The following is a 22,287-nucleotide window of genomic DNA, read 5'->3' on the forward strand; positions in this document are numbered from 1 at the left end:
GTCAGCAAATGAGGTGTCTATATGATGTGATTCAGTTCGCCAATCAGAATGCTAATAAGTAATAGGCCCCAAAAAGTTGACTTTCATCACTGCCATACAGATTTCAAATATTGGCAACAAGGGAAAAAATAGAATGGAGCTAGAAACGAAAAAAAAAATGCCCGGCTGACCTAGAATTTTTTTTTTTTTACTTTTTGCTAAAATCATGTAAAATCAAATGTTATGGGGCCAAAATGTATTGATTTTGACCGAAGATTTTTGAAAACGAATTCAAAACATTTTCAAAATATGTTTGCAAAAAAAAATCATCAAATTGTTGCCAAATTTGTCAAGCTTTTGGTGTCGGTAATATCATAGGATCATTTTAGCCTCCAGAAAAAAAAAAATATTTTTTTAATATTTTCTTTCCTGGTAAAGTATTTGCTTGCATAATTAAAATAAAAAACCTCAAGCAAACATAAATCAAAATTGGTGACAGAACTTGTGCGTTGAGTTGGCATGGAATGAACCCACAGGATATGGCATGAATTGTAATATTATTGCAAAACATTCTATACACTGTATGATAGCTTGAATTGGCTCATTATATTGTATACAGGTGGTTTTGGTCGCGTAATTGACCATGAACCTGTTATTATTTATTTACTAAATAATCAATCAATTTGTTTTGAAAGAAAGCTAAGGTAAGGATAATTAGGCCGAGTAAAAAAAAATACATGTTTCTCGTCCGTGCCCTCCTCATTTTTTGAAGATTTTTCAAATTTCTTTTTATTTTGTAAACTTTCAGTTATAACTTGTTGAAAAAGATGTTTCAGAAGTTGAAACTTATTTTACGGCTTTGTAAATGCATAATACATCATTTAAGAAGAGTTTTGTGATCACTATAAAGGGGTCTAACTCTCAAAACAATAAAATAAAAAGGGCCTCCTCCTTTTTCTCAGATATCAATCTGTATGTCGAATACCCGAAATATGGTGCCAAATACAGGTATTTAGCGTCGTTTTCCAATACAAAATACAAAATAAAAAGGCCCTCATTCTCCTAATTTTTAAAAACCCGGACGAGAAACATGTTTTTATTTTTACTTGGCCTTATGAACGAAGCATTTTGATGGTATACAGTATTTTGTAAAATAATGGTACATTTACCAACAATTATTGTATGGCTGATAATTTCTTTTGTTGTTTCTGAAGTGTTAATAATTTTGATCGGATCCAGTCAGACATAAGTGGGCAATAATGAAATTGCGACATATGCAACAATTTGGAGCAAAAATACTATAAAAAGTATAAGAACATCTGTACATATTTCAGATTTCAACATCAGAAAGATTGGATACTGAGCAAGTTAGTAATTAATGGTAGTAACTAATGACTCGTTAAGCTTGATCACATCACATTTGTAAGATAAAACAAAGTAAAACAAACAAATAAACAAAAAGAAGTATAAAGGCCTATTCAGTGATTTGCTCATCGGGAGGATCATCAATTCATCATAATCATAAAAATTCAGATTTTGGCACCTTTTGTAATAGATGTGCCAACGTAGCCTGTTAGTGGTAAAAGCTGAACACTGTGTAATAAAAACAATAGAAAACATTTTACACTAATCTGTAATTTCTAGTAGAGAAATTAGCGATTAGAGAAATTGTATTTGAATGGGGCTTCATCTTTGTCAATACTACTGTTTTCTTTGTTTTTCCCCAAATTTTTCATTTTGAAAATATATTGACAATTTGAATGACAATTTTATTTTTTTTTACACTTAACGCTGGGATCACTGAATGAACCTAAAAGTAAAATCATTTGTCTGGGTCAGATAGGTGAGCAAAATTTCACAAGTAAGAAAAATAAAGTCTGGATTTCCACAACTGATACTCACAACTGAAGCCAAGCTGGATAGAATTCATAGAAAGATGATGAGAAATACCCCTGTATTTCGCTGGCTGGCAAAAGTGTGTGTGAGCTTGTAAATACAAACGAATGGGGACATTTTCTGGCGTAAAACCCACCAAACGGGGACATCTGATGACCGGGGATGTTCTCGGTTGTAGAGACTTCTCCTCCTGCACCCCCTGTGGCTAAAAGTGCCAAAAATGGCATTACTTAATTATTATTTAAATCTTTCTTTAACTAGGGTAGCCCCTTCAGAACCTGGTACTGATCTCCAAGGTGGGCATAAGGCGACGAAAAAAGAAAACCCTGTTCTACGGGCCCGACTGACCCAGATTTTGAACAAATTGGGGAAAAAATTTTCCTGTACAAATGAATACCGACCCAAATTTCTACAATTTCAGGAACAAATTTTTTTTTTTTTTTGTATTTTCCAAAATTGCAAATATTTACAGATTTTGGTGATTTTTGGGTCATTTCAAAAAACAAACAAAAAAGCCAGACTGACCGACCCTACTTGAAAGGTCCGTCCGCCCGTAGAACAGGTTTTCTTTTTTTCGTCGCCTAAGTAAAAATTAACAACATACACACAGAAACACACAGAAGTTACATGTGTCGGAATAAAGCCCAAAGCTAGAGTCAGGTTTTTAAAACAATAGACAAGAATTAAACTGATCAAACTAATGAAAAATCTACAAATTGGTTTGCTAAACACAAGACACGTTTTGCTTGCTTGCATTCCTGAATCACACCACATTCTTGAATCACACCATTATTGATGCTTGGGTTCACAACATTAACCACATTATAACACCCCACAAAGGGTCAATACCCCCATTACACTGTAGGATAGCTAGCCTCGTTTAAAAGTTCCCTCCTACATAATTCATGGTATTTTGTAGAGTTTAATTCCATAGGCAATAAAGTTCACATTGTCTTAATGAAAAGTACATAATAGTCAATCTTCATTTGACATGTACAGGGCATGCCGTGTAAAGACACATTTCGCAAGTCCCAAATCCTTGTTGGGGGGATCCCAAATGCAGTTGTGGATTTACTACATGTAGGCCTATAGTTTTTGATAAGACAATATAATAAGAATGAATATTTACTATTTTTACCAGTTTAATACAAGTTTACTCCAGAAGTTAATCTTTTTTTTTTATCAATTATGCTTTGCAGTTTATATTTACCAGTTTCACCATATAACATACAATTTACAGTTTTCTTATTTACTTTGAGAAGCCTTATGAGAAAATTCAGATAAAATATCTCAATTTAGTTAATATTTTCGACACCCCAAATTTCGCTTCCGTAGAGTAACATTGGTAAGACCAGTTAGTCAAAAAGTTTGCAAGTGATGTCAATTGGTAAGTGAAGTCTGATTGACTTGGTCAATATGCAAACATAGCATGCCTTAACTTGTTGACTTGTTTGTTTTACTTTTTTGTAAACTTTCCATTATAATTAAAAACTACCCCCCAAAAACTAGAATCATATCACACAATTAGGTTCTTTACCATAGTGGTGTAATGGTTTTCTTCTGATCTTCCCACGAGAAAATATTACAACTTTCGTTTTGCTTGGGTTAACAGCAAGATTCCATGTTTGACAATAACTGTAAAGAGAATTGATTGCATTTTGAAGATCCTGTTCACTATCGGATAAAATAATTGTATCATTGGCATACAAAAAGACATATAATTTAAGCCATATTTCAACATCATTGTCGCTCAATATTTTTATTTTGGGTCTAAATCTCAAGAAGGTATGACCCACAGCCCCTCCACCCACTTGTGACAGTGGTATATCACAATACTGCCAAAGCCTCATGGTTCAGCTATGGTGTGCTAACCGCTCTAGTTTTTACAATGGCAGGAATGTGAACAAAGATAACAACATTTAGTTGATATGGTTGCCATGGTAACAACTGGTAGTATGTACTTGAACATGATGTAATTTAAAGAATTTGTGTTTTGGCCTTTTATCAAATTTGCAATGTGAATGTGTAAATGTTGGGTATATGGTAGTCAGTTTTGTAGTGTGTTTTCAGCAAAAGCTTAAAATCCCTAAAATGCAGGAAATGTTAGCTGAGAACAGGTGGGTCTTCAAAGTTCAAGGGAAGATTACCCCTTCCAAAAAGGAAGGGGTAAATGGAATGACATTTAGCTAGAAGCAGCATGTATGGATTTTGTGGGGAGGGAGTTGTGGGACATAATTTAGGAACTGGAGCAAAATTGACTACAAAAAATAAAGGGTTCTTTGTTTGGAGCTGCAGTGGCATTTGAAGAAGAGAGGGGGGTTATATCCTGTACACCAGGGCCGTAGCAAGCGGGGCGGCCGGGGATGCCATGGCCGCCCCACTTTTTGAGAAATTTGTTATGTTTTTCTTTATATCTTTATTTCAATTTGGGCATATATTTGTATTTTGGCCGCTCCACATTTATGATGGCCGCCCCACATTTTTCAACCTTGCTACGGCCCTGCTGTACACTTGCTGTAGATGATCAGATCTTTATATATAGAGAGAGACAAAATAAAGATTAGATGATAGGTACAAATTATTCAGCTCCAGGCTAAAATTAACCTGGTATAAATTTGGTCTGGTTCAGAATTTGTTACTCCATGTCGAATACTTTCAACAAGTATTTGTAATTGAATCTATCTTCTAAGGCATGTTTGTTGACAATCAAGTATTCACCATCAAATATTCATTGTGGAATATTATCGCCACCAAATATTTGATAATTTTTTCATCAACAAACATTTGTTAGAAGATAAAAACAGATCATGGAAATTGGAATAACATTACTTGTTTAAATTGAACATGATTGTAAATCTTGGTAGGACAGCCTTCCACATTTTGGCATCTTTAATCATAAAGTCACAAACACAATGTTGTTAGATTTCCAGCAAGCACAACATTATAGTTATACATTCAAATGGAGCAGAAAATACAACATAAAGATCTACCAGCTGATTTCAATGTTTTTACCAGGAAAAAAGTGACCTTTTTAATTTTTTTTAATTGCCCCCTACGAAAAAAAGTCCACTTTTTCAAAATCTGCACCCAAAAAAAATCCTGCAAACTGGCCTTGCTGTGTGGCACAGTAAGTCCACTTTTGAACAAAGCTGTGTCCCTCGTACTTTTAATGATGGATTGAAGCCCTGATATTGAATACTCCATGTCGAATATCATGAATTGGCTTGAGAATGTTACATGGAAGACTCTATAGCAACAGACCTGTGTGTATCAATAATGATTTACTCATGGTCCATTTAGTTTTAATAGTAGTAATTACTCTACCAACACAAATGCATGCCCATTTGTATAAACATTACAGGTTGTATTTTCTGCTCCATTTGAATGCAATGATCCGTTTTCTAGCCATGTTCAGACAGGCATAACCTCCAAGGTTTTGAACCTCTAAATGTAATCATGGAAGAAAGAGATGAGAAGGAACCACAACGACTTCGATCGACCAAGTTTTAATCCGCTTATCTATTGGCGATGAAAAGAAAAGCTACCAATGGTACTTACTTTCATGTATGATCCATTTACCGCGATCGATGCTTGGCGAAATCATTACTGGAAAAAAACTATAACAAACCCATCCAAAAACAAACAAACGCTACCCAGAAGTAAGATTATGGAATTTCACTGATGCTCTGAACATGTATAGTAGCTTTGTTTTGGGATCTACAGTCAAACTGTTTTCTTGATCGTGTTGTGTAGAAAATGTCCACATCGAAAAGGCCATCAAAATCGGCCGTTTTTTTGCTGAGTTTCATCTTTAGCAAATAAGGTAAGATTTTGGTGACTTTTTCGATGAAAAATTGATGCAAAATGTTCTTAAATAATGCACAATGTTCCGGTTGAGTCCGGTACATGAAACCTGTTTAATTTAATAGTTTATATGTGTATAATCGTAACTAGCTAACTTCGTTTTAGTGCCAAAGACTGCCAACTCTGAGAAAAAAGTCATCAAAGTTCGGGAAAATTGGGCGAAATGGAAGAAAAAGATGTAGGCCATCAATGACCGATGATCACGTCACCAGAGAAAATCCTATAGAGTGCTTGCACGGAAGGTCATTAGTTCAAATCATCCTTCAGACACGCTCCAGAAGACATGCAAATACATGGAGTACAATACCAATCACCTATTTAACGCGGGTATTGATCAAAGTAAATCCTCATGAATAACAATGTCAATTAAATGTCGGTAAAGGGAGTGGACAAAGTGAATGCGTTCGTTGTGGTTCCTTCTTATCTCTTTCTTCCATGATGTAATGAAACCCTAACGTCACTCTGAGTTGTGTCCATATGTAACCTGCTACCACGAAATGAGTGTAAAGTCGCTAGTTGGTAGTTTCGAGACATCCTGGCTGCTGCGTTGGTGTTCAACAGTTCAAGCCAATTATGATTGAATGGTGCACAATGGACCATTTGTGAAGGACATCCTACTGGCATGTACAGGTGCGCTGCAAAAAATCCTCACCAACTCAGCAGCCAGTATGTGATGAAACTACTAACTTGTTTCATGGTAGTAGGTCACATGGTGCTTTTGCCAACTGAAACTCCTGAACTACCCTTTGTATGACTATATGCGCAGGGGTAGGCCTGTAGCCATGATTTATTTTGGAGAAGGGGTGCGGGTGACTAAACAATTTTCCCTACAATGTATAAAAACCCATAAAAACCAGCTGATTTCAATGTTTTACCAGGAAAAAAGTGGACCTTTTTCATTTTTCCTTCAAAAACAGGCTGATTTTGGTTTTTACAGAAAAAAGTGGACTTTTTTCAGATTGGCATGTTGGGGGAGTGTGATGCACCCCTAACTGCGGCTTTAGCTCTGTGGTGTGTACATGTAGGCTCAACTATAAACAGCAATTGACATACATTGACCAATCACTGCACAATCATACAGTGAATCTTCAAGTCTTGCATGGCACAAACCTCCAAGTGTCCTCTGAGTACACTACTTACAGTTGGTTCAACAAAACCCCCTACATATCCGAGGTTTGAGGTGGGTCAAACTTGGGTTTGAGGTGGGTCAAGTTTCCATCAGAGTGTCAAACCTCTGAGTGTATCCACGCAGCCAAAAGCCTTCAAAGGTTCTGATGCTCTGAGTTTCCACCTCATGCGTGTACTTCAGTGAAAAGGGACAAAATACATTTATTTGTGAAGTGATTGAGCCAAATGAGTGGTTTATTTTTAAAAATATTGAGATATGAACTCAAGAAGCTTTCACTTTCATTCATGTTTTACCACATTCTGCAAATGTAAATATGCTAATGTTTCAGGATTTGCTGGTCCAATTCCCATGATATTTCTAAAACATGTAGGCCTATGTATTCAGCAAGGAAAAAATGAAAATAAGAGAGTTGAAGGCTTGCATACTTCACAATATGACAAACATTGCTTTGTTAAAATATTTTTAGCTATGGAAATTTATTGAAAATTAAATCATAACATGGTATATTGACCAAGAACCTGCCATAAGCAAAGATAAAGCTGCTATTTCATGCGAAAGGGGTAATATCACATCACTTAAAAATAAAAATAAAAGCTGTTCAATCTTATATTTTGTAATTATTTGGATGGCTTTGGCTATTATTGATATATTACACTTGTTGCCTTTTGTCAGGTGTGCTATTGGAATATTGTATCAATTCATCTTGAAGTATTTTATCCCTTTGCCAGGTTCCATGGTCTTTGGAGCACCGCAGCCGATCGCAGCCACATTTGTCAACCTTCAACCGACGCTGCCTCTATACTTAATGAATTATCAACTAATTAATCAGAATTAATGATAAATTGTATTGGTCAATGTTGTTATGCATGCAAAGATGCTACACTAGGATCCACAACATGCTCATCTATCAGGGGCACAGTTCTTTAACCCCAATATTTGCACATTCATTAAATGAAATTTTGGTACAAAAACTCATACTCTTCAACTTGAGGTCACATTTGGCACTATGATTGTTTAATTGAGGTTATTGGACTATGCCATAGGGATGAGGCCATAGTGGTCCATAGTGTTATTGCAACAGTCAATTGATATTTCTAAATATTGACTAAGCATTGATATGGCACAATATGACAAACATTGCTTTGTTAAAATATTTTTAGCTATGGAAATTTATTGAAAATTAAATCATAACATGGTATATTGACCAAGAACCTGCCATAAGCAAAGATAAAGCTGCTATTTCATGCGAAAGGGGTAATATCACATCACTTAAAAATAAAAATAAAAGCTGTTCAATCTTATATTTTGTAATTATTTGGATGGCTTTGGCTATTATTGATATATTATGGCATAACAAAATTGAGGACACAATAGCTGCTTAAGCCTTCAGTTGTCATGTCTCATGCATTAAAGGATTTTTTTTGATTTTAGCATCTTCTTTTTATGACATTTTCAGTAGATTTAGATTGATTCAGTTGATTGCGATTTTCTGTTTACGAGTCCATGATTGTGTATTTCACAGCTCCATGCAATTGAAATCATACAATTAGGTTGAACAAAATATGTACATGTATGTGGAAAATAAACACGGTAGTTTGTATTGAGATTGAATAGCAGGTGATGTTTTGAATATAGAGGTTATATAGATTGATGAGGCCTTAATCATGACAATGGAAATTATGAAAGGTTACTTCTAAGAACCTTAGCATGAATGTATTTTAATAAGAAATTTGTATCTACACTTGTTGCCTTTTGTCAGGTGTGCTATTGGAATATTGTATCAATTCATCTTGAAGTATTTTATCCCTTTGCCAGGTTCCATGGTCTTTGGAGCACCGCAGACCGATCGCAGCCACATTTGTCAACCTTCAACCGGCGCTGCCTCTATACTTAATGAATTATCAACTAATTAATCAGAATTAATGATAAATTGTATTGGTCAATGTTGTTATGCATGCAAAGATGCTACACTAGGATCCACAACATGCTCATCTATCAGGGGCACAGTTCTTTAACCCCAATATTTGCACATTCATTAAATGAAATTTTGGTACAAAAACTCATACTCTTCAACTTGAGGTCACATTTGGCACTATGATTGTTTAATTGAGGTTATTGGACTATGCCATAGGGATGAGGCCATAGTGGTCCATAGTGTTATTGCAACAGTCAATTGATATTTCTAAATATTGACTAAGCATTGATATGGCACAATATGACAAACATTGCTTTGTTAAAATATTTTTAGCTATGGAAATTTATTGAAAATTAAATCATAACATGGTATATTGACCAAGAACCTGCCATAAGCAAAGATAAAGCTGCTATTTCATGCGAAAGGGGTAATATCACATCACTTAAAAATAAAAATAAAAGCTGTTCAATCTTATATTTTGTAATTATTTGGATGGCTTTGGCTATTATTGATATATTATGGCATAACAAAATTGAGGACACAATAGCTGCTTAAGCCTTCAGTTGTCATGTCTCATGCATTAAAGGATTTTTTGGTGATCCTAGCATCTTCTTTTTATGACATTTTCAGTAGATTTAGATTGATTCAGTTGATTGCGATTTTCTGTTTACGAGTCCATGATTGTGTATTTCACAGCTCCATGCAATTGAAATCATACAATTAGGTTGAACAAAATATGTACATGTATGTGGAAAATAAACACGGTAGTTTGTATTGAGATTGAATAGCAGGTGATGTTTTGAATATAGAGGTTATATAGATTGATGAGGCCTTAATCATGACAATGGAAATTATGAAAGGTTACTTCTAAGAACCTTAGCATGAATGTATTTTAATAAGAAATTTGTATCTACACTTGTTGCCTTTTGTCAGGTGTGCTATTGGAATATTGTATCAATTCATCTTGAAGTATTTTATCCCTTTGCCAGGTTCCATGGTCTTTGGAGCACCGCAGCCGATCGCAGCCACATTTGTCAACCTTCAACCGGCGCTGCCTCTATACTTAATGAATTATCAACTAATTAATCAGAATTAATGATAAATTGTATTGGTCAATGTTGTTATGCATGCAAAGATGCTACACTAGGATCCACAACATGCTCATCTATCAGGGGCACAGTTCTTTAACCCCAATATTTGCACATTCATTAAATGAAATTTTGGTACAAAAACTCATACTCTTCAACTTGAGGTCACATTTGGCACTATGATTGTTTAATTGAGGTTATTGGACTATGCCATAGGGATGAGGCCATAGTGGTCCATAGTGTTATTGCAACAGTCAATTGATATTTCTAAATATTGACTAAGCATTGATATTCAATCGAAAGATCAAACATATAGATCCATTAAATGATTTGTATGGTGTGCTCTACCCGCATTGGTCTTTTTGAAGTGTTTATAAAAAGTGAATTGGAAATCCAACATTGGGCAGCCATTAAAGATACAGTGCTGTTATCCTGTTCTACTAACATGACAAGATAGATGGTACATGTATGTCATTCATATAGAATAAAGTAGGCATTATTAAGGTGATTCAAAGGGTCTTGATGACAACTCCCCTGTTCAGTAAATTGTATAGGAACTGACTGTATTATAAGTAAATAATTGTACTATTCTTTAAAATTATTTTGAATAATCTGAATCACACAATGTAAACTATAAAAACTGTGTTCCTTTAACATTTCTGACACTGAAACGGTGCTGACTATAACTATACAAGTCTGTAATTTGGAAGACTGATGGGAGAAGACGTTCATGGTGCAAACACAGCAAATGTCCTTAAATACTGTTTACATTGAACAGGAAAATATGTTGGTGAGATATGGCATGGTTAGGTAATAGATTTAGCAGGATATGTTTTCTAACCTTGAAAATGTTTCTATTTTGAATTATCACTACATTGTTATTTATCATGTTTTTTCTTTTCCGTCTTTATTTTCCTTGACAGATTGTGATGATTCTGAGACACAGTCATATCTCTATCAGCAACCAACTATGTCAAGTATTGCAGAAGAAGAAAGCCATGATGATAAGGAGGTAGTGGATCCATGTGATGAGACGATAGATTCGGGTTTCTCTCAGGCTTTGTCATCCAATGTGTCACAAACGGATGGATGTCAAGAAAACTTGAATAGCAACTCCGAACACAACAGTACTACTTGCTCTAAATTTAATGAAGAAGAGGATAGAAAATTATGTAAAGAAGATGTTCTAGTACCTTCAAAAATGGTAGAGTTACAAAATGAAGGAAAGTCGCTTGGGGACGATATGGTTCCCAAACACAACTTGCATAGGTCGCAGAGTAAAAAAGAAGCGGAAAATAATCAGAAGAAGACCTCCTCGGATTCAAGTCGAGAGAGAAGACATCATTCAAGGAGGCATTCCTCTCCAAGTAAATTGACAACATCGTCGGGTCAAAAAGAAGCCATGTCGAGACGGAGAAGAGACCGGGAGAGAAGGAGGAGCAGCCAGAATATTGAACACGATAAAAAATCTGGCCATCGAGGATCAGTTGATCAGCTTGTGCCAAACATACCAAAGAATGCTGCCAACAGAACACGATACAGTCTACCGTCTAAACTGGAAGACTTGGATGATAGTTTAAAAAAAATTAGCAAACTGAACTCTAGATTGAATTCCAAGGTTGACAGCTGCCTAAGTCTGGTGGATTCGGTCTTGGAGTTGAACGCAGCGGCTTTTGATCCTGAACAGGAGAGTACTCTGAAGGCAAAGCTGCGGGAGATATCTGCCAGTCTGTCGGATGACACTTTCAGTAATGAGAACATTAGCAGTGATGAAGATGTGATGAAAGAGATGACTGTCAAAGAAAATGGGTTTCTTATTTCAGATGATGAAAACAAAGAGAAGCAAATGGCTAATGCTCCTGTTATGCAAGAAAATAATCTTATGGGTAATGAAACCGTGCCTACTAACAGGCAATTCCAACAAATAAACCTTGCCAGCCCTAGTACTGATCCTGACGTAGAAGCATTGATGGAACAAAAACTGACCAGTAGTGTGGAGCAGCAGGTGGAATCCATTCCTGCAAGTGAAGTCCCAAAGGAAGACAAAGATGATGACAATCTTGTGGAACCAGGTTCTGTGATAGTATCAGATGGAAGCGATTCTGACAATGAAACACGGCCAAGACTTGATACAGTACCGGAAGAAAATGAAGGCAGCGATCATGGTGATGGCAAAAATGGTGATAGTGAAAAGCATCTTGTAGATGAAGAGAAGACACCTACTGTTGAACAAAGTAAGACTATGCCAAATGAAGAGGCAGCAGAATCAGCTATAACTGAAGTAATAAAGTCACAAGAAAGCACCCCTCTACAGAGCGCCTTGCGTCCTGACACCTTGCCGATAAGCAACTTGATTGGAGGTGAAGCACCAGCCAACGCAAACCTTGCCCAGGGAGTGCCTTCTCCAATGTCCCTAACCCCATCCCCACCTCCGCTATCAAAAAAGATGAGTTTAGAGGAACTCCTTGCCTTGGATTCTTTACCAGAAAGTACCATTGATTCATCAACACCATCAGGATCCCCTGTGAGGAAACTAAACAAAAAATTCCCCAGAACAAGAAATGCTGTTGATGCCTTACTGCAGGATTCTGCGGAAGCTTGTATCCCAAAGATTGACTCAGATGAAGACTTGGATCCTTTACAGGGAAGTCCTATGGATAATAACAAATCATCAGTACTATCAGAGCCTCCTGTGAGGACTTTCAATGAAGACTTGAACCAAGCAAGAAGTGCTCTGCAAATGATTGAGTCAGAGAAACTTCCTCATGAGGAAGATGCAGTGAAAAAGGATGATAAGGAAGCTTATATCCCATCATCTTCTGTCAATGATGAACCATCAAATAAAGAGGGAACTCAAGTACGAAACCAGCCTGAAATATCGCCATCTAAGTCACTTCAATTCACTCAGCCGCTACAAGATACACTCATACTGAACGGCGATGCTCTCAAGTTGGAAGCGTGCATTTCTGGAAGTCCTCTTCCGTCGGTGAAGTGGTACAAAGGACAGAAGGAGATATCTGCAGAACGATGCGAGATGAGACATGATGGAGATGATGCGTGGTCTCTGGTGATCAGGAAGGTGACACGGGATGATGAAGGAATGTATGTGTGCAAAGCTAGCAATGAGAGTGACACTGTCTCATCCACCTGCTACCTACAGGTGATGAAAGGTAAGCAATTTGTGATACATTTTTGTAAGGCTCAACCGATATGGCGTTTGTCTACCGATCCGATATTGATGTTGTAATATCGGCCGATATCCGATCTGATCCGATATCGGTAAAAAAAAATTTACAATTTTTATTTTTCTTAATGAATGATCCTAGCACTTCAGAATAGGTCCAGTGGTTCTTCAAAGTCAATGAAAACTTAAAAATTTACCGATATCCGATCTGATACCAATATCAAAAATATTGGGCTAATACTAGGTATGTCACAGTGGCTGCACAATAATTCTGCTACACTGTGCATGCAAGCATAACAGTGAATTGAAAAGGGCGCGCTTCAAATTTGGCCAATTTTAGAAAACATCCATGTCGATAAATGAATTTCTTTATATGCTTCTTTTATCCAAATTTTTTAAATTTTTAATATATGATGTGTGAAGCCTTTCCGAGGCTAACATCGGGTCCTCAAAAATTAAAAAATGTTTTGTTTAAGAGCTACTGCCTGTTTTTAAGGATTTTTGAAGATCGCTCATAAATCAGTAAATATAGGCCTATTGAAGTAAAGGAACTACCACCATTTAGCTGAAATACTAATCTTTCTTAGCATGTAAATTTATTCCGTCGACAACAAATGAAACACTTCCCTAAAACCAGTTGAAGCAAAACATTAATCAATGTTTTTTTTTAGGGAGTAATTTTCCAAACCACAATAGCTCTAAGCCATTGTGTGTGTCCAAGGCCATACTATTTTTGTATTTTTTTTACAGTAAAATTGCTGTTCACTTTACCGATTGCCCTCCCATGTTAATCCAGATGACAAAATGTTAATTTAAAGTCTCATTGCAACTGAATTTTAATTTTTACTTTTCGGACTTGGCTTTGAGTAATGGTGACACATACCATGTTTACAGTAAAAATGAAAATTATATTCTAGACACCGTCAAAATGTCAAACTTTTTATTTTTTTGTATTGTTTTTAAATAATTAACTGCAGTTCATTTATTCAACCTCATAACAGGATCATACTTAAAAAATTATGATGAATGAACAGACGTTCATTAAATATTGAAAAAAACTAACATTACTGATGCCTAATTTGCATAATAATATCATAAATACATAATTAGCTGTAATTACCTAATTTGCATAATTAATTACTTTTTGTGTATTTTTTGTTATCAATTGAAAGAACGTTGTATACATATGTGTGCAAAAAAACCCGCACCTTTATATCATGTACGGTTTTCTATTGGCATCAATTTTGCATATTAATTAGCTGAACTTAGTCATTTTTGAGATTTAATTTGTCTGCAGATTAGCGAAATTGCTAAAATAGTATATTTGGTTAATTTATTATGATTATTCAATGATAGATTTTTTATTTTGTTTTCTGTAACGAAGTCAGGAAAGATAGACATTTAACATGTGATATTTAAATTAACGCTGCTTTTTCAAGCAAGCTTTCAAATATACCTTCAAAATCTCGAAATGTGCCAATTTTGTCATTACAGCCATTTGTGGCAGGATTTCATTCCATCTACGAGCATCTTTAAATTGACACTACATCACAATGCATTGACCGATTTCAATTCTGTTTTTGATTTTGATGCTTTAATAAAGCTCAATAATGTAGGAACATTAAATAACGTGTTTCTGCTGCGATTATTTTTGAGGTGATATGCCTACTAATACGATATCCAATCCGATAATCGGTTGAGCCCTACATTTTTGTCATGTTTTGTTTGTATGTATGGACAACATAAATCTCTGCCAAAAGACAATTGTGTTGCAAATTTGTTTTTAATATTAAACCACAGACACAGCACATGACTGAACTTTAATAGTAGAATTGCATGGCAAAAGTGGTATAAAGTTTACAGACAAGCACATGGAATTTGATCTTTCGAGTATTACGGTGCCAGCAATGTTATCATCATATTAACCATGGTGGTTTTATGTGCAAGCCTATGACTGATACTAATTGATAATTTAAAACTAAAAATAACATTGTTTGAACTAATTGTACATCCCATATGGTCTCATTTTGGTTTATCCACTAATTTCTTTTCCTGCGTTTGTATTGGGTCATGAATGTGGGCTTTGATTTATTTCTATAAAAATGACTTGTATATGTGTTTGAAGTAGAGTGGCATGATTCACCTATATGGTAATTCCCAGAATCCTTTGCAGTGGGCTATTCCAGTTGAAATCGATACACCCCTATGGAAGACATGACCCTCATCTTCCACACAAATTTCAAATGGGTTACCTAATGGGTGACTCCATTTGAAATCTACACCCCCTGTGTGGGAGATTAAGGCCATGTCTTACATAGGGGGTGTATGGATTTCAACTGGAATAGCCCAGTTGGTGTGCACATCGTCACAGTGCATGTTGAACTTATTTCATGGAGGCTTTCGTAATATCCAAAACATTGTTTCCGTAATATCTCTGCCTTGTTTTAACAATAACCATAAATGTATTCCCCACATGTGTTTCCCACCTTTGAGTTCATTGTAAATTGTAATTTTTTTTTGACAGGCAAATAATTATGACAATAATCCAATCTACAGTGTAAATCAATTTTTAGTTTTTGTGGTAAATTATCTTCTTTTTTATGCGTTTTGAAAAAAAAAGAAAATGCTTTTCAGCTCTATTATTCACAGAATTGATGAGTCATCTCAATGGCTGTCATGGTGGTTATTTTATTGCTATTGTTTTCAATATTGTCCCTGTCCTCCTCATTCCTGTGGCAATGAAAAAGAAGTCCTGTTCTTATTTGGCTATTTTAGTGCAAGGTTTCTTTTTATTTTGTGTGGTCATTATGTTTGTAATACTTTTTCACATTCTGATCATTATGATCTTTGCAAAATGCAAAATAAATGTTAACCGTAATTTATAAATCATCTCTATCTAACATATTGTGCTTTATGCTATTAGCTGAACACGAATAGCCCAATCTGTAGCCAGAGGGGTATGCATAGTTGTCCACGTCCAACTTAGTTTCGTCAGCACAGACATCAACTGTTATCATACTGACATTTTTAACGGAACACAACTATCCACTAAGTTGGACAATAAATAGCCCTGGAACACGTAGCGTAAGATCATGATGGTCCCCAGTAAGTTTAGCCGCACAACATGCTAGGAGATTGGGAACCAACATGACACTGCGGAAAAGTTTTTTACCCGCAGTCATTGAATTTGTGTGGCCGGCACTTGCTATCGGGGAAAATGTACACAATAAATTCCCACCGTAGTGAGATAGACACCCATATGATAAAGAACACGACAGGGGGATGTTTCTCACTAGGTATGCACCTCCCAAATTGACCAAAAGAACCACTTTCAGGGTAATTTTTTTTAATGTACCCAAGAAGGTCCTAATATTAGGAACAAAATTAACAAAGGGACCACTTTGTGTTAAACTGTTCAAAATAGCCTCAAACAGCCCCTTCTGCATGTAAGCAAATCTTATGGAGAAAAGGGTTTTACATTTTGGAAATTCTGCACCCCAAAAAAAGTAATAACTATGGGTCTGGGTGTAGCAATCAAGACGAAACCGGCTTTTACTGTGACAAAACGAGACAGATGGTTTGGATTCTATTCAGCAACATGCCATGATCACAATGTGATATGTGCGGACTTTGTATTAAAATCAACCATGTACACAGAATTTGTAAACACATACAAATACATCAAATAATTAAATGAGTGACAATTATGACAGCCATAATGACCCTAGCTTTGTCAATAATTACAGTGGTTATCATCTCAAGTTTATGTAGTTTTGATGTGGAGACAATGATTAAGTGCTTTATTTTGGCACCAAGTTGCTGAAGCTTGATTTGTGTCCAAGATATGTGTATGATATACTAATAGTTGCCAGTTGAATATTGCATGAGCTGAGCTGCTATGAAAAGAGTCTCAAATCTAGTTTTTATCTGTATCTGGGCATCAGAATTGTCATGTGATATGATCAAAAGGAATGAGTCTAAATGAGGAAAAAAAATTTTATTCACACTTTTGAAAATGCTAATAGTCCAAACCACATCAAATGAAAGTTTGCTTTTAACATAGTCCGACGAGTAGGACCTGTTTTTTTTCTTAGTTACCAACTATACTCTAACTCTGATCGCTCAAGAAAGATTAACCACAAAAATCCACTAACCGTCTGTGGCGCGGTCACTGGACTTTCGCGATTCGTCTTTCTTGCGCCATGTGAGATAGTGATCATAGTGTGAAATGTGTATAGTCTGGTAACTGGTCCTACTCGTCGGACTATTTTAACACAAAAATTGAGCAAATTGGCATAGCATTGAGCATTAAAATTGACTGGGGTTACTAAGTTATGAACAGAGCTGGAAAAAATGTATAAATATCTTGGGAATGCAGTTCATTGAATTGAAAATTTCCCTGTGAGAAGTGAGTGAGGGATCCGTTAGTATCAGTATTTCTCTGGTTTCCAACCTTGAGTATAAAACAAGTAATTTTAGGGCATTAAGTTAGTTCCCTGTTTTTCCCACCATGGTTATGGATGGACATATACTTTGATCAGCTCGTAATCGGCGGCCCTTATAACATCGTGGATTAATATCAAAATAATTTATTTTGAAAATTGCCTTGTGACATTTCGCCAGAAGCATTACAAATGTGACCGTACAGCACGAATGAGCCGTAAATGTCCTCAATTGTATTCTGAGTTACAGTGTAAAATGGGCATGAAGGTCATATTCATAGGTATTTCAATTTGGTGCTACGTGTAGCTCATTAAATGAGGTACACGTAGCACCAAATTGAGGTACCTATGAATACGACATTCATGCCCATTTTACACTGTAACTCAGAATACAATTGAGGACATTTACGGCTCATTCGTGCTGTACGGTCACAAATTATCAATCAAGTCTTATATTTTGCCTACTTTCTTTAAAGGAAGGTGACCTGATAATATTTGGAAAATCAAATTCTTTAAAACTTAACCTTTAACATAAAATGTCGTCCCTTTCAAACATTCATGCATAAAGAACATGTAAATGTTCCTTGTAAATGTGACTAATTCCTTATGGAATTACTGACATTTTATACAGCATGATTTTGGTAGTCTACCGTGTTTTTATTAATGATAATCATCATGATCATGTAATAAATTGATATCAAATGAGAGATTCTATTTTTCTCATTAACATATTGAAATTAGGAGTTCCAAATCGGTGTATTTCCAAAGATATAATCAAAAAATTGTTGAATTAGTCTAAAATATGGTATACATGTACCACATTTGAGACAAATTCGACAGTTTCTTGATGATTTCTCCGGAAATATACCAATTTACACCTAATTTCAGCATGTTAATGAGAAAAATATGAGCTTTCACAAGATACCAAAATCAGCATTTTGACAGGGTAAAGTGAGGGGATGAGGTTGTCAATCAGGTTACCCACCTTTAACACACAAAATATAGACCATACAGGTCAACTGATAGCACTCTTAACATGGGTCTACTTTTTGGTGTAGTAGGAAAAGCTTAACATTTCCGCCTATTACAAGCTGATAAGTATAGTGCTGTATATTACTATATAAAGCTCTATGGTTATGAATGAAGTAAGAAAGTAAAACATAAGATGGTATCACTTTTTGTTTTTGATACCTTATAATCAATATTAGTGACATTAGACTCATTCTTGATCGTGTCACCATAAATGGTTTCGTGTTGAAAAGCTTGAAAACATTTCCACTAAGTGACCTTTCAATGGGAAAAAACCCATACAAGTAGATTTTTTCTTGTTAATAATTAACAGTCAAACTGGCATTCCCCATTCACTCTACTTAACTAATTGTTCTGTTTTCTTAAAATAGTAACAAAGCAAAATTACCAAAATACCATTTACAAAAATCATTTATTTCCTTCTATACTGAAACTGCAAATGTAAATAATTTGTCCTGGTTTGGTCAAAGCAGGTCACAATGTTTTATGCAAGTTATTTTCACAATTGGGTGCTAAATTCAGTAACTTGTTTTAGGTTGGTTCTGTTAAAAATGGGATCAGGTTTAGGATAAAGGACACTCTGTGTATGGGGACATTCTTCTTTGGGGAAAAGGAATTGTTTTTGACTTTTGTTCTGACTGACCCCCACCCCCATCAAAATCTCTTAATGTCTCTTGAACCATTATTCTGAATTTTTATGTTGATGGCCTGTATTCTAATAAGTCTTGTCGAAATGTTGAACTTTGAAACACATTGGGAAGGATTTATAGGATTTATGGCAACTTGGGCCACTTTGTGTGACACTTTGTTAATTATGTGAAACCAAAGATAAACTCAATAAAGACATTTATTAACCTATTTCATACACAAGCAAAATATCCTGCAATTTTTGCACTATTTTATAAACAAAATTGTCACTACAAATTTCGGGAAATACAAGCAAGTATAAATGCATCAACTCGCAAGAAAAATGAACGTGTCTGAAAGCACAAAGCGTAGTACATGTTGTGTTCATGTGTGCATTATACAAAAAATCAATGCACTCCTTGCTTTTTTCTAACATTTGCTCTAATTGGTTCTTGCTATCGAAAAGTGTATGAAACATGAACAAATGATTGATCTCTTCCTTGCATCACATTGCTAGAGCTTCTTTATAAACTCTTCCATTGATTGCACTATATTATCAAAATAGAGGTCATCCATTATCAAGTGAAACCAATTCCAAGATACCAATATCCTTCTTGCAAGTTGCACTACCCAGTACACCTTTTGCTATAAACATTGGAAAAAATAGACTTTGAACCTGTTTACTAGCTTTTAGTGTTTGAAGCTTAGCATTTAAAGGATACTCAGATGTGTTATGTACTTTCTCAATGTGGGACATCCTGGATGACAAGGTCTGTAGGGTAGTTGTGTGCTTTGTGGAATCTGTGACATTTGGTTACAGTTGGCTACATTAACCAAAACACAAATATGTACATGTATATAATACATCTAAATCTTTACCCCATGAGAAGTACCTGCCGATTGGCCAAAAAGAAGTTTTCATTATCAATTGGCCCAATCAGCAACATTGTTAAAATAATTTCACCACGCAAAAAAAAATTGGGGTGAATTATTTGCAAAGCTCCATTCTGATTGGTGATTAAAGTGAAAATATCATGTAATTGACCAATCAGAGGCAATGTTAGGTCGGCAGGTAGTGCTCAGGGGGTTAGACTTAACTTTGCAGATGAAGTAATACCATATCCAACTTCTTCTTTCCAACAACTTTGCAGGTTTCTTTCAAAGTGGTACCAGCACTGGTGAAGATTCTGAAGGCTCTACACCAGGCTCTACATCAGCATCGGGAAAGGAAATAACCCCAGATGTCCGTAATATCAAAGATCAACCTGATTCTCCAATCCCACAGGGTACTTCTGAGAAGGAAGACATGATAGAAGTGACCGCTATAAGCAAGAGCATTCCTGGTGCACAAAACACACCATCTGAGATGATCGGAAACATACAAAGAGGATCTTCAAGGTCATCATTTGAGGATCATAAAGAGCCTGTGGAACAGGATATTATCTGTAAAGAAATTCAACCTGAGGAACAAGTGCAAAGACCAGATGACATTGAAGGCAACAACTCACTTGATGCTAATGCAAACATCACTGTGTCCAAGCTCTTAGATAGTCCCCATGAAGAGTCAAACGAAGATGAACTCATGGAAGACACACTGCTTAAAGATATTCAGTTCTTGAAACCAAGGATAAATCGTAATATCAGCATAACATCAGTAGATCCCTACTCTACACCGGGATCAGCCTCGGATATGTCGGACAACGAGGGAGCGCCGGTTATTGTTCAAAGATTGAAGACATTGGACGTTCTGGAAGGTCAAGATGCGGAGCTGGTGATCAGGGTGAGAGGCAACCCGGAACCACAAGTGCGCTGGTTTAAGGACGGTATAGAACTCGGGAATGATGGGAGAACGAGAGTGGAGCAAGAAGACGATACTTGGATGCTGATCATAGAGGGCGTTGTAGTAGAGGATGATGGGAAGTATCTGTGTAAGGTGCAGAATGAGTTTGGCCAGGATACGTCGTCTGCTATTATCTATGTTGAACGTAAGTGCAATTTTTGCTTTTGTCTTTTCTTGTTTTTTATGTCAAGCATATCAGGCATTAACAGCTGAAATCTAGGAAATAACACTGACAGAACTTAGGACAGGTGTAAGTGACCTGGTGAAGGTAGGTGGTCTCCATAGATAGCTGGTAGGGGAATTTTTACAGGACAGGCAAGATTTATGTAAATATTATTGTCAATAACAAATTATGTGAATGCAAACTTGCTGACACTGTATGATAGTTTAGAAAGTTGTATTTTTGTTCTCGTGTTTGAGTGAAAGCTTGCAGTTGTCCACATGTCCCGCTGCCATAAGAATTTTCATTGACTGGTTGACCCCGGAAGTTGTTCGAAAAGTGGGAGTGGCTAAATATGAAAGGTCAATAACTCGTTTACTGATTGGTCTATATGTTGCTAAAAGATTCATTTATGCACGATGCCGGTTTAGAAAGTAATAAAAGTACTATTTTATTTCATGGAAAGTAGATTGAGTAAGCTTAGACTTGATTTTGGTTTGAAATTCATTTGCGTCCACTCAGACGCAAGGCATTGATGCAGCTTGTTGAAAAGTACGTCTAGCAATACAATTTTGCGTCTGGATGCAAGAATATTAATTTGCGTCCAGCGGGAGCCTTGCTACTGAACATCGGAATCCATTCCAATCTAGTTCTCCATGATTGCTACAAGCAGCACCATGACAGATATGGGACAGTCATAGGTTAACACCCTACTCTTTTTGAAACTGACTGCAAGCTACATGTACAAGTATGGCTCCCTGTACACTGGACTGATGGCTTAATGTCCCCACCAAAGGATCAAGTTATTTCATGGTTTATTAGCTCAATTCTAAATGCTCTGTGGAGACAACGGGAGTCTGAATTTGATTTACAGATGTTGCCAATTAATTTCAGACTTATTACTCAAAGTGCAATACGTCAGTAATCGCCACCCTCAGGAATTGAACCCAAAGGCAAGTGCCCTAACTTATTAGGCTACTAATAAAAATTCACCCCTATGCAAAACATGATCTGTATGAAATCCATACACCCACATGGAAAACATGACCTTTCTCCCACACAGGGAGTGTGAATTTCAAATGGAGCCCCTCATATAGGTACCCCCATTTGAAGTTCCTACTTTCTGTGGTCATG

General features: G+C 36.0%; 1 protein-coding gene across 1 annotated transcript in view; it reads left to right on the top strand.

Moving 5' to 3' along the window:
* Window positions 1–22,287, top strand: part of LOC140167685 (uncharacterized) — a 77,903-nt gene that overhangs the window by 41,861 nt on the left and 13,755 nt on the right. The window contains exons 10-11 of the mRNA XM_072190984.1: window positions 10,795–13,041; window positions 20,305–21,138. Of these exons, the coding sequence (XP_072047085.1) occupies window positions 10,795–13,041; window positions 20,305–21,138 (3,081 nt within the window). The remainder of the gene's footprint in view (window positions 1–10,794; window positions 13,042–20,304; window positions 21,139–22,287) is intronic.

Source organism: Amphiura filiformis, chromosome 13 (assembly GCF_039555335.1).
Source record: "Amphiura filiformis chromosome 13, Afil_fr2py, whole genome shotgun sequence".
In the NCBI taxonomy this organism is placed as follows: domain Eukaryota; kingdom Metazoa; phylum Echinodermata; class Ophiuroidea; order Amphilepidida; family Amphiuridae; genus Amphiura; species Amphiura filiformis.